Raw genomic sequence first — 13480 nt, 5'->3', positions numbered from 1 at the left:
GCCATTTGAACTGGTTGATCCCGAAGAGTACATGGTCTTCAACTTGGAGGAGTGTGGGACTAAGCCTGCGGGAGGTTGTCCTGTTGGGACAGAGTTGGGTGGTTGGTGATGGGCGAGAAGTTCGATTTTGGAGGGATAGGTGGCTCCTTCAAAAGCCGCTAATGGAATATTTAGTGTCCGCGCTTCCGGCAGAACGAAGAGATGAGTGTGTTCAGGATTTGTGGATTTATGGTGGCGGTTGGCGCCTAGATCGAATTGCTCCCTTTGTTTCGGAAGACGTGTGCCTAAAACTGTGCTCCGTGGTTCTTGATGGTGTTACCGGGGCTCGGGATAGAATCTCGTGGGGAGAGACGACTGATGGGGAGTTTACTGTTACATCAGCCTATAACATGCTCGTCCGTTCTGAGTATGAGGGGGTTAACATGGGTTCATTCTGGTCGCCGGTGTGGAGTGTTGTGGTTCCGCAGAGGATCAGAACTTTTTTGTGGTTAGTGGGTAATCAGGCTGTTATGACTAACGCAGAACGCTTTAGGTGCCATCTTTGTGATTCAGCAATTTGTGTGGTGTGCAAAGGAGGAATGGAGGATATTATACATATCTTGAGGGATTGCCCGGCAATGGAGGGGGTCTGGCGTAGGTTGGTGCCTGCGAGGAATCATGCAAGGTTCTTTACGCAGTCACTGCTTGAGTGGTTATATGCGAACTTATATGGGGAGTCTCGGGTTTTTGGTCTGCCATGGTCGACATTATTTGGAGTAGCAGTCTGGTGGGGGTGGAAATGGAGATGTGGTAATGTGTTTGGTACAAATGGTAGGTGTCGAGATAGGGTTCAATTTCTTAAGGACTTAGCTAAGGAGGTTGATGAGGCTAATTCGTCTTTAAGGAACCAGAGAGTTGGTACTGATCGAGTGGAACGTATGGTTGCCTGGGTTGCTCCACGGGGTGGTTGGTTGAAATTTAACACAGACGGTGCATCACGGGGAAACCCGGGACTGGCCGCGGCTGGAGGAGTTTTGCGGGATGAGAATGGTAGGTGGATTTGTGGTTTTGCTTTGAACATTGGGATATGTTCAGCCACCTTAGCGGAGTTGTGGGGCGTGTATTATGGTTTGTGGATTGCCTGGTCAAGGCGGATCAGACGGCTGGAGTTGGAAGTGGATTCTAAAGTGGTGGTGGATTTTCTTGAAACAGGGATTAGCGAGGCTCATCCCCTGTCGTTCCTGGTACGTTTGTGCCATGGCTTGCTCTCACGGGACTGGTCTGTCCGCGTTGTTCACACGTATAGGGAGGCTAATCGTCTTGCTGACGGATTAGCAAACTATGCATTTTCTTTGCAGTTGGGTTTTCATTCGTTTGATTCTGTACCGAGTGGTGTTGATTCAATTCTTTCGGACGATGTCCGGGGGGTTGCAACTCCTCGTCGAATTTGTATTTGAAGTTTAAAGTTGAATAAATAAAGGGGCATTGCCCCTCTCCCTTACCAAAAAAAAAAAAAAAAAAAAANAATTAGATAATATTATGTTTTAAATGTACAAAAAAGGACTATGAGTGATTGCAAACCTACTCGTTAAAGCAAAGTTAAAAAGTTTCCATATTTGAAAGAGCACTTGATTTGGCGTATCATACAAAAGTTTAAGTACACTTAAGCCATTTTTAAGAAACCCCATTATTTGTGGCTGCGATTTAATTAAAAGTGGAAACAACTCTTTACTTTAATTACTTCCCTCTTAAGCGCGTTACATGCAATTCCTTAATGTCAACTCTCAAAACAAACCAGTCTTTTATTTTTCTTGTTACACAAAAGTCCATATCAATATTAAGTTAATAGAAACAAGAAAAGAGAAAACGTACAGAACTTGAATAACTTAAATTCCTAACGCTTAATGTTGTTATAATTATTTAATCATAAAGAAACTTTGAATAGTTCGGATTCCAAAGTTTTTATTGGAAAAAGAAATGAAACTGGTTTCTCGTACACACAAAGGAAAAGAGTCGGTGATAGGATACGCGTTAAGAGACGCGTGGAGAAGAGGAATCTTAGAAGAAAAACTGAAAACGTGGACTCCTCTCATCTTCACAATAAGCAAATGGCTAAAAAAGGTAAAAGCGTCTTGCTTTTAGGTTATGTAATGTCATGGAAGATTTAATGGAAAAGCTCTAAGTGGGAAAAAACAAAGCTTATGGGGTTTTAATGGTAGTGTCAAGTGGCTTAAGCTTCGTTTATATGAGTGGCTATAAGAGTGACAAGCTAAGGATCATCAATTAGAGATATGTGTGGGGACCTTGAGAGCAGGAACAACACACACATGTGAGTGTATGTGATTCCAACAATCTAAATTACGCGTGTAATTTTAAAGAAAAACAAGTAATCGAGGATTCTAAAATATTTTCCAGATTTACTTTTCTTTACCACTTAACTTTTATAGATTATGATAAAAACATATAGAGAAATAGTTAGACATCTCTATATTATTTAAGCAATATTGCTAAAAGTTTAATCCTATTATTATATGACATGTTACAAAATATGTCATTAGATTTTGATTAATTTAATAATTAACAGAAATTTTTATATTGATTTATAAAATAGCCAAATAATATTTTTGAAATTATGTAATAACATTATTTAATATATTCCATTTTTTCTAAAATCTTAGAAAACAATAACAAACTATTTAGAATAATGATAAAACTTAATTTTATTGATAAAACTAATAAAATTAAATATTTTCATCCTTAAATCGTTTAATAATGACATATATATTTTAAAACTAAGATAAACCAATTTTTATATTTAAAAAATAGAAAATATTATATCTAATTTATTAAATTGTATATCAACGCAATTATATCTTATTAAAATTTTAAAAATCACAAATGTTAGATTTTATTTAATATAATATATATAACTAAAAAAAAGTTAACAAAAGTGTGACTATGTGATGTACTATACTTTGTGTAGCTAACAATTATTTTTGTATGTAATAACAATATAATTAAGAGACATCTGATGATTAAGGAGGTTGTGGTGTGTTGACACAGTTGTTTATATCTAAACATAAAATTCAGTATTTTCTAGTGTTGTAAACGAAGTTCTGCCTGTTTGTTTCTTGTTTAGGATTTGGTAACTCTTTCAATTCTTTGGGCAAATTTTAATAGTTATGTAGTTATTTATAGTGTTCATAATTTTATATATAAACAAATGATTTGGTCTAAAATATAAATAAAGCCTGTCTTGTAGAGTTAACTTTTGTATACACATATATAATGATATAATTATAGCTTAACAAGTAAAAAACACATTGCTTCTACAAACATACAATATAATTTAAATTATAGCCGGCCAAATATATATATACAGAAAAAACTTACAAATTTTTATATATTAAGAATAGCATTACAATAGAACATCATATGACATAGTTTTCTAAACTTTTTTTTAACAATATAAAATCTGAAAAACCTATGGATACATGCTAGTATTTATGAAAAAGATAAAAAGTATCAACATGCCTTTTTTATAGCAAATTTTGAGCAAAACAAAATTCCTTTATGTACAAGTGTAAATCATGCAAACATCCACAATATTCTTATCTAAGGTCACTGTACAAACCATATGTGCTTTTTGTCTGTTTCTTATTGAAAGTTGTATATTTTAAATTCACTTATAAATTACCAATTTTTTTTTCATTTTTAATTTTAGTTTAGTTTATTAAATTAGGTAGAGTCATTTTAGTAATTTAAGATTAATTGCAAACATTTTATACAATTTTAATAAATTAGTTTATATATATATATATAATTTACTCATAATAATTCAGTAAATATTATTTCAAATGATTTTATATACTAAAATTTTTACAACATTTGAATTCAGAAGAATATAAGATTTTACACTTTTTTTGAAGCATGATTTACCAATATCACATCAAATAACAACTTAATTCAAATACATAATTTAGCCTTTTCTATATAGTAAGAATAAATTCTAGTTGGATTTTTTTTTTTTTTTTTACTATTTTTAATGATTTGAATAATAGCAAATAAATATTATATCATGTAATCTTCTTATCTATTGGTTAGCCCAAAGCTTTAGCCTTTAAGAGTAATTATTCAACCAAAAAAATGTAATTGACCTTTTCTTCGTGAAGGAAATACTTTACCTTCAAACATACTTATTTGTATGCTCCTTCATACGATAAACCTTACAATATCTCAATAAACTTTCTATATAAAAACAACACAATAAATTATATTATATTTTAAACAATATATGTATATAAATTTTTTTGGTCGGACAACGAGAGCAAAATATTCCCGGTAATTATTAAAAATGTAAAAATATTACAAACAAATGCTACGAGGACGCCCATGTCCCGACAAATCATCCATAATTATTGATGCCACCACATTTGGGGATATACTTAAAGAATTAAAACCTAACGGTAATAAAAATGCATAATTCTCCAATCTATCAGCAAGGGAATTGGACTCTCTATACATCTGTGATACACGGACTATCCAGTCTCCTGATAAAAAGCCATGGTACAAGCATACCAAGAATGATAGCGGATGCGTATCCTCTATCCCTTTATTAAGAAATCCAAGCACATTTCCGAATCTACCTCAATTTCCAACCGCATCATCCTTTGGTCCTAAGCTATATGAAGTCCATAGTAGACCTCCCATAACTCTGCCAAATGTGTCGAACATCTCCTAATATTCAATGCAAAACCTCCACAACACATGTCATCCTCATTTCATAGAACACCCCCACAGTAGCCAGTCTTGGATCCCCACGAGACGCCCCATCTGTGTTCAACTTATACCAACCTGCCTGCGGGCATAACCAGCGAACAAACCTCTCGGACTCTGCCCAAAGATGAGGCTGCAGCTTCAGTAACTATATTAGCGGAATTAATCTCTTTTGTGAGATTCTTAATATATTGTATCCTATCCTTCCATAATGTAGTGTCTCCAAAAAGATTTCAACACCTCCACCTTAAACCCCACCAAACAGCCAAAAAGAACATTGTCGACCATGAAGACCTCTCTGCCCCATCACAACCCCCTCCTAAGTTCTAATAAAGCCCCAGCAGAGAACTCTCAAAAAAATTGTTGCCGCCTTTGCACCGATAATAGCTGAGTCCATATGCCCGTTATTGCGAGGAAATCACGAAAGACATGAAAAATTGTTTACACCCCTCCTTTATACACTTGGCAAACACTAGGCCACCATACGCCATACACACGAATAAAACCTTTTTATACTCTGTTGAGATAACCCATTCTTCGTAAACAAAGTATAGGCAGAACTATAGTGAATCTCCCATCCGGGGACTCTCTCCACGACAATCGATCCCTCACCCCTGTCCAATTATCCAAAACAATGACTGTCACATAAGATACTATTTGAGGAAGATCCCAGCCAATACAATCTCTCCATAACTTCGGAACTGTCAACTGCTCAGACCCAGTGGAAAGTCCACCGATAACCGTATCCAACAAAGGCTCATTCAATGATCACCAATGATCCAACTCAAATCTCTATAGACCACCTCCCGCAAGCCAATATCAATGCTTCGCCAGGTAGAAGACCAATTGCTCTTCACCAATACCAATGCTTCGCCAGGTAGAAGACCAATTGCTCTTCACCAATACCAATGCTTCGCCAGTTAGAAGACCAATATCCCCTCGAAGCAAAGATCCAACCCCCTCTGCATTACTACATGTGCTCATATTAACGAAACAGCCCCCAGATTTCCCACACACTCGTTCAAGACTCTCATTCTCTTTCCATTGACAAAGAGCTCAATTTCTTCTTTCGTTGGGCAAAACACAAACCCTTTACCAGGCTTAGCAATTTTATGTTGTTTGGGCATCTTGAGATTAACATCGACCCTTTTACCATTACACTCCTTTTACCTCTACGCCCATCAACCGGCCCATTATGCTTCACCATAGGCCTAAACCCAATGACAGCCTTTTTTTTCGCTTCACTCTTCTCCTGCGATATTGCCATTCCAAGATATTTGTTTTTCTTATTTGTCTCCCTCCAAACCACTTATGCGCTAATTTCCTTATCCGCAAAATCCTCAATCAACCTTCCAAAACTGTTTGTACTCAAAATATTCTTCGAATCATTCACCTGCCGTAGATCCTGGAGATTTCTTCCCATCTCTGTATTCATCCCTTCCACCACGGTTCTCCCATTTGGTATACTCGATCCGGATTTCCTACCTCTATGCCTCACAGGAACAAACCCATCATCGGACTAAGCTATCCCATTTATACTCGGTAGATCTGTCACTCTTGGCGGTGTTGGAACCACAGCTCTTTCATTTCCCTCTTTCGTGCACAAATAAACTAAATTTCCATACATATCACAATTGGCACAAATGTTGGTCAAACCCTCATAAGATACCACATATCTTTCCCCGTTAATCATTATCCACATCGGAGGTCAAAATATATGTATATGTATATATAACAATTATGTTTTATAATCTATTAGAATTCATTTTTCTGGTATGAAAATAATAAAAATAGTTTGAGTTCAAGATAAGACCAAATTTTAGTGAAATATAAGAATTTTCTAATATTGCAACATTAAATTATTAAAATATCATTGCATGATTTACATATATCAGATTTAACAACACCATATCTTAACACATAATTTAGAATCAACTATAAAATAATAGTAGATTAAGTTTGAAACTTTCTTTTATGAAAATTAATTTATTGCATAGGAAGGGTTTATACAATGTGTAATTAACCAAAACGTTAGGATGGGTCATTCAATGCACTACTCCACTTTTTTTTGTATGATATGTTCTTCTTTGAGCGTATTCATTTTGTATGCTTCTTCGTGCGAGTACTTCACATATCTCAACAAAATTAACTCATTTGTGAAAACAACAGATAAATCATTTATACCTAGTGATACTATAATGGTAACACTCCCTACCAGAAGGCCATAAAATATAAGGAAATTGTGAGAGATGTTGTTTCTACCTATGAATCACGACATGACATGTAAATATTGCATCTAAGTAATTTACATTAAGAGAAGCTGAGAATTACCAAGTTTCTTAAACATTAAATATTAATGGGCCTTACGTTCTACCCAACAAGAATGGGTCTAGGAGATAACATTCATTATCGTCTATTTGAATTCTCAAAAACATGTAACATTTTATTTTCCGTCTTAGAATTCTCAACCCACAAACTCTTTATTTCACTCACTATTTGTTCACAAAAATTTGGATGCTCCTTCACTGACTCAATAACATTAAATGTGGTCGTACATATAAAACCATCTATTGTTTGATCATGTCTTGCATGCTTTCACATGATAGTTGTGATACATTACGAAAGCTATTATGTCACACCCATGACTAGCAACATTATATCTGATTCGCTATAGTTCGTCACTTGTCAATTAACAACTTGAATGACCTCCATCAAACCACTCAACACTTGGTCACCAGACCTTATTAGATATTTCCTCATATAATTTCATTCATGCATAATCAAGGAGGTGTGAGTTGGAGAGATATAGATACGATCTCTGTAAATTACAGAAAATATATATACATATACCATTAAAAAAACACTAAGATATTATGTCTGAGATTTGGTTGTCTACTTTCTATTAAAAATATAGTAATGTACAACCAAATTATTGCAAAGTATCATCTTCACAAAAACATAACCCTTAAAATCATTTTATGCTCACTAAAGGAGAATCAAGCCAATGCTCACCTCTTCACCTAAGAAACTAAGTTGATATATGGTGTTTTAGCGTTTTTAGTGATTCATTTAGTATTCGTTTTGAATAGTTTGTCAGATTTTTGTTTCTTTTTTGTCGTTTCTTGTGTCTTATACAAGTTTTATGAAGATATGTTGGAGTTTGAAAGTTTTGGGGCTTGTTTGTGTCATAAACGGAGGTTAGAAGAATAAACATGAAGTTAGTGTTTCAAGAAAATGCTAGACTGATCAGTCCACCCATCATACTGATCTTTACGTCTCCACGACGTAGCAAGTATCACAAGACAAAATGTGTCAGAAAAAATCATTCCAACTATTCCAACTCCTAGACCGATCGGTCCATTCTCTCGATGCTGACAAAACACCTGAAAAATGTGTCAAAGCGATAGGTTACTTTCGTGATAGACCTAATCGAGTTTCTTTAACTGGTTTTGTTTTCTATTTTCCTTAATGGGTATAAAAACTCCAATAACCTAAGAGACGAATTACATTTTATTTTTCTGGGTTTTTAAAGCACTTGAGACCTTTTGCAAACCACTTATTGGGACAGATTCATCTTTTTAGACAATTTAGAGAAGATTTGTAAACCATTTTTCTCTTATTCCAATAGTCTAATTACATCTTCATCATTTATCTGTGTTGTTTCATGCAATATGTGTGAGTAATGTCTTAGTTGGTCCTTATGGATCGAGCTCGGATTTCCTAGAAAATCATTTGCGCTACTATCACATCATCAAATTTTTTTAGTTTTATAATGGTCAATTCGCTCCTCTTTGTTTAGATAATCCATTAACAATTGTGTTCTATGCTCGAGCAAAGAGTTTTTCACAAATCTTCTTTTTGAATAGATTGCCTATAAGCATTGGCACATCTATCACATCATCAAATCTTCTTAGTTTCCCTAATGGTAAGTTCACCCCTCTTTGTTAACATAAACCCATCAACAATTGTCTTCAATGGTAAACACTAATAACATGGTTCAACCCTCTCGAAAATGCAAACATTCTAACTAAACTATATATTGAAAATAAAATTCAATCATAAAATTTAATTTTAAATAGAACTTTGATTAGTTGTCAAATTCAAAAGAAAATATGATATTAAAAGTATACACGGGGCCTGAAGATGCAATAAGTTTCATTCTAATCATACCCAAAGTTTTAGATAATGTGTCAAAATCACAAGTTAAGATAAATATCTTCAAGTCATTTGTAAGAGTGGGATTGAGAGTTGCCTATCTCACTATATTTCTCATATTTGGTTGTTTGCCGGTTTGTCGATTCTTCTAATGCATTATATTTATGATGTGTAAAAACTTTCATAGCTGAAAAGCATCATCGGACATTGCCAATATGTGAAACAATAATCACTTTGTATCATCGAAATTCGCTACAATAAATGTCTCACACATCGACTATGTCCGATGATGCCTAGCTTAGTTGTAATCGTTTGATTTTGAGTTGAATAAATTGTTTGACAAAAAAAAATTATAGCTTATGTCTTTGATTAATTCTAAATTTATATCAATGAGAAATTGTAATCATTAAAAAGTATTAGATATTTTAACAAAAATTAGAGTCCAATGGATTAATAATTCTTTATCAAAAGAGTTGAAGTAATGTATTTAGTAGTTTATGTTTTTGGTAAAAAATATCATGGAATCAAATCATATCAGTCGCTATTCAGTTACAACATCTAAAATTTTCTACCTGGTATTGTTATTTGGCTTTTAGGTTGTTTTTCATGTGGAATTTTAAAAATGTCCTTCTATTGAATAGAAATATTAATATTTTAAGATAATATGAAAGTTTTTAAGTATTCTTAAATTTCTATTAAAATATATTATACAATTTTTCCAACCACTTTAAATTAGAATGATTGACTCAAATGAGTAAATTTTGAGGAACGTTATTTACATATAAACTCAACAGCAGTTCGATACATACTTTACATGCTAAAAAAATATTATACCTTAAAATCTAGTGGTTTGCAATATATTTTAACCGTTTCTAAAAACAAATATCTATTTCCAAATACTTCAAGATAAGTAAGCAATTATAACTTTATGATTGACTATCATAATTTCAATTTTTTTTCCTACTACACATATTAAATTAATATTATATATATGAAATAAAATTTTATATATGATAAATTAAAATAGAATAATTAAATTGATAGTCATTTTCAAATACACACTTTAGTTACTTAACTTTTTAGACAAGAAAATGATGATAAAAAGTGAAAATATAAATTAAATGTAGGGAATGACAATTGAATACTATAAAACAAATTTGCTAACATAAATTTATTACCTTAATTTCTTAGTCAATATTTTAGAGTTGAATTTTGTGGGACCAGAGAAAATGTGGACCCTTGTTCAATAGAAACCATTAGATTAACACAAAGAAAATAATCATACAGCTAAATGAAATAATACTGCTTACATGTTCAACACGTGTCATAATTATGCCCGAGAAATTTCTGCAACAATACAAACTACCTTATAACGACTTCATGATTATTACATGACAAATTTTAGAGACGATATTACCCTTGGACTACCAAATTGTCTTTACAAAAATAACTTTTTTATTCAAACAAGTTATAAAAAGTTATTTGCCAGCTCATCACCCTTCACAGTTGTTATTATTTATAAGGCTTAGTATTCTACTCTTACCATTGCTTCACCCTGTTTTTCCTCTTCCTTAATTTTGTTTATAAATTAATTTACTCATCATCTTTCATTTGCAGTCAAGTTAAATTGCTCTCGCTGAAGTCTTTGTGTTCTTTAAACCAAAAAAAAAAATGTCTTTATGTTCTTCACCAACTCATTTCTTATTTCAGATCTAAGATTTTATACTTCACTCAACTTTTTTTTTGTTTAGTTAATCCATCTTCTAATCTTTCTTTATATTTAGTTTTGATCTATGGAGTTCGAGTCAGTGATCAAAATGCATTATCCGTATCTCGCAGCCGTTATCTACGACGATAACCTCACTATAAAAGATGAATTTTCTTGTGTACACAATATGCATCAAAAACCTATCCAGATTAATCTCGATAGTTCACATCTTCCATCGATGGTAAACTCTATCCCTTATCTTTGTCACAAGAATTTCACATCAAAAAATTCAAGCTCAACTTCTGATCACTTGATTCAAAATCTAAATATTGTTCCCTATCACTTTGATATGCAGCCTCACACACATGAAATGCCCTCAAATGAAACCATTAGGGGCATAACTCCTTCTCCATGCACTGAAACTTTCGAGACATATTTTCATGGCACATCCAACAACCAAGGTTTTTTCAGCATGGCCTACACCACCTCGCAAACTGTTGAATCCAACGTTTCACATGTCACACATGAGAGTACTATGTGGGAAAATGATCAAAACCAAGGATTCATCTTTGGGACCGAGTCCACCTTCAATCTGGCCTTGGTTGAGTCTAATCAATTCAATATGCCGAAACCAAACTTGAGCGCAAACGAAGACACCATCATATCTCGGGGTCAAAATAATCAAGTAATGATCAAGACTGAGCAGGTCAAGAAGAAGAACAAGAGATTTCAGATGAGGAGAATTTGTAAACCCGCAAAAAAAGCTAGCATCATCAAAGGACAATGGTCTCCAGAAGAAGACAAGTAAAAACAACATCTAAACTTTTTTAGAATCCTCAATAAATAATTTACCTAATATGATATGATTTTTTTCCTAATAAAAATATTTTCTGATGATTTCTGCCTATATTTAGGTTATTGGTGAAATTAGTGGAAAGTCATGGAACTAAAAAATGGTCTCAGATTGCAAAGATGCTTCAAGGACGAGTTGGAAAACAGTGCAGAGAGAGGTGGCATAACCATCTTCGTCCCGATATCAAGGTCTCTTAATTTCTTACCTTCTTCTTATTTTTATATGCATATGTGTATGGTCGTCTTTGTGTGTAACATTTAGAGAAGCATACATATACATATATCATGATACATACATCAACTTGATGTGTTCATCACTCAAATTGACATCAAGCATCAGATGATCATGCATACATAAGCAAATATAGTTATGTGTTTATTTTTTAATAATTACATACAATATGATACATCACGGTGTGGTGATACATGCATATGCACATATAAACAAATATTCATCTTAATAAATTGTTATAAATTAAATAATTGCATAGAATATGTATATGTTAGTTATTTTATGATGAAATGTTCAAAGATCGTAAAGTTTTGTAAAACATATTATGCTATACGCTATACAATCACAATTTTTTTTTTCACAGTAATTAAAAAAAAAAAAAGAAAAAAAGCAAAGTATCATCTTCGATATGTTCAGATTCATACATGATACATTGAGAATCTTCAAAGGGAATTAAACAAACTTTTTTAACACTTGTCAACATGTATATGGTTTTAATTCATGCATGACTACTTTAAAATTTTGTTTGTATATACATATATGTCTATGACAATTAATTTAAGGTATTTTGTCTTCTTCTTGCGCACAAAACTTTTCAATTGGTGAGACAATTAAACTAAAGTCATTTTCACTCAGATTCTCTCATAACAATGTAACAACCTAATTAAAAAAATATACTTTGATTTAATACCATATGTGTCATTTTATAAGCATATTTTATGTTTTATATTACAGAAAGATGGTTGGACTGAAGAAGAAGATATTATTCTGATTGAAGCCCACAAGAAGATTGGGAACAAATGGGCTGAGATTGCTAGAAAACTCCCTGGACGCACTGAAAACACGATCAAGAACCACTGGAACGCGACAAAACGTCGACAACACTCGAGGAGGGCTAAAGGAAAAGACGAAATCTCCCTTCAACTTGGCAGCAACACTCTTCAGAACTACATAAGGTCTGTTACCTACAAAGATGATACCCTCACCCTCATGACTCCAAACTCGAATGTTGGTCCAAAGAACATGAGAGATAAAGGCAAGAGTGTAATGGCCGCAGTCAAGGAGTATGAAGAGGATGAGTGTAAGTATATTGTTGATGGTGTGAAGAACATGGATTTAGACGATAAAAGGAAGATGACATCATTGACGGCTGTGTCTTCGACTTGTGCATCTACTTCTGGTTCTGCGTCTGGTTCTGGAAGTGGTGTAACCATGGAGCTCGATGAGCCAATGACTGATAGTTGGATGGTGATGCATGGGTGTGATGAAGTTATGATGAATGAGATTGCTTTGCTGGAGATGATTGCTCATGGCCGTCTTTAGACCGAACTATAAAATAAGTCAAACTTGCTTATATCTTATCCGTCTGTATGTTTATGCTTATATGAACTGAAACTTATGCTTTATTATTAAACAATTAGACATGTAATATATAATCGTGGTTTTATTAAAGTTCTCTTTTCTCTAATCGGATTTATATATTTTTCTAAAAACCTTTCCTTCTAACAAGGAATCTACACATTATCATATTTTTCATCATACTTAATGGGTGTGTTTGTGTTCTTGAGTATGTAGTTTTTATTTCATACCATTTGGTTTTTTAGAATAAATTTGAATTTGTAATTCTTACTTGTTAACTTTCGTTTTTTTCATTCAAAATATATATAAATAACTATTTGGTATCTATACTCATTAATGATATTTTGACCAAAATCATAGAAAATTGAAATCCCAATCGAAAAATAAAGTATTACTCCCCCCCCCCCCCAAAAAAAAAA

At 33.2% G+C, this 13480-nt stretch overlaps 1 protein-coding gene across 1 annotated transcript; it reads left to right on the top strand.

Moving 5' to 3' along the window:
* Nucleotides 10464–13170, top strand: LOC104710620 (transcription factor MYB98-like). Its single transcript, XM_010427253.2, has 4 exons — nucleotides 10464–10859; nucleotides 10974–11422; nucleotides 11533–11659; nucleotides 12438–13170. The coding sequence occupies exons 1-4, from the start codon at nucleotides 10704–10706 to the stop codon at nucleotides 13023–13025; spliced, it is 1320 nt and encodes a 439-aa protein (XP_010425555.1). The 5' UTR covers nucleotides 10464–10703; the 3' UTR covers nucleotides 13026–13170.

This window comes from Camelina sativa, chromosome 9 (assembly GCF_000633955.1).
Source record: "Camelina sativa cultivar DH55 chromosome 9, Cs, whole genome shotgun sequence".
Taxonomy (NCBI): Eukaryota; Viridiplantae; Streptophyta; class Magnoliopsida; order Brassicales; family Brassicaceae; genus Camelina; species Camelina sativa.
The sequence above is the reverse complement of the archived record's forward strand: the minus strand, read 5'-3'. Positions and strand labels throughout refer to the sequence as shown.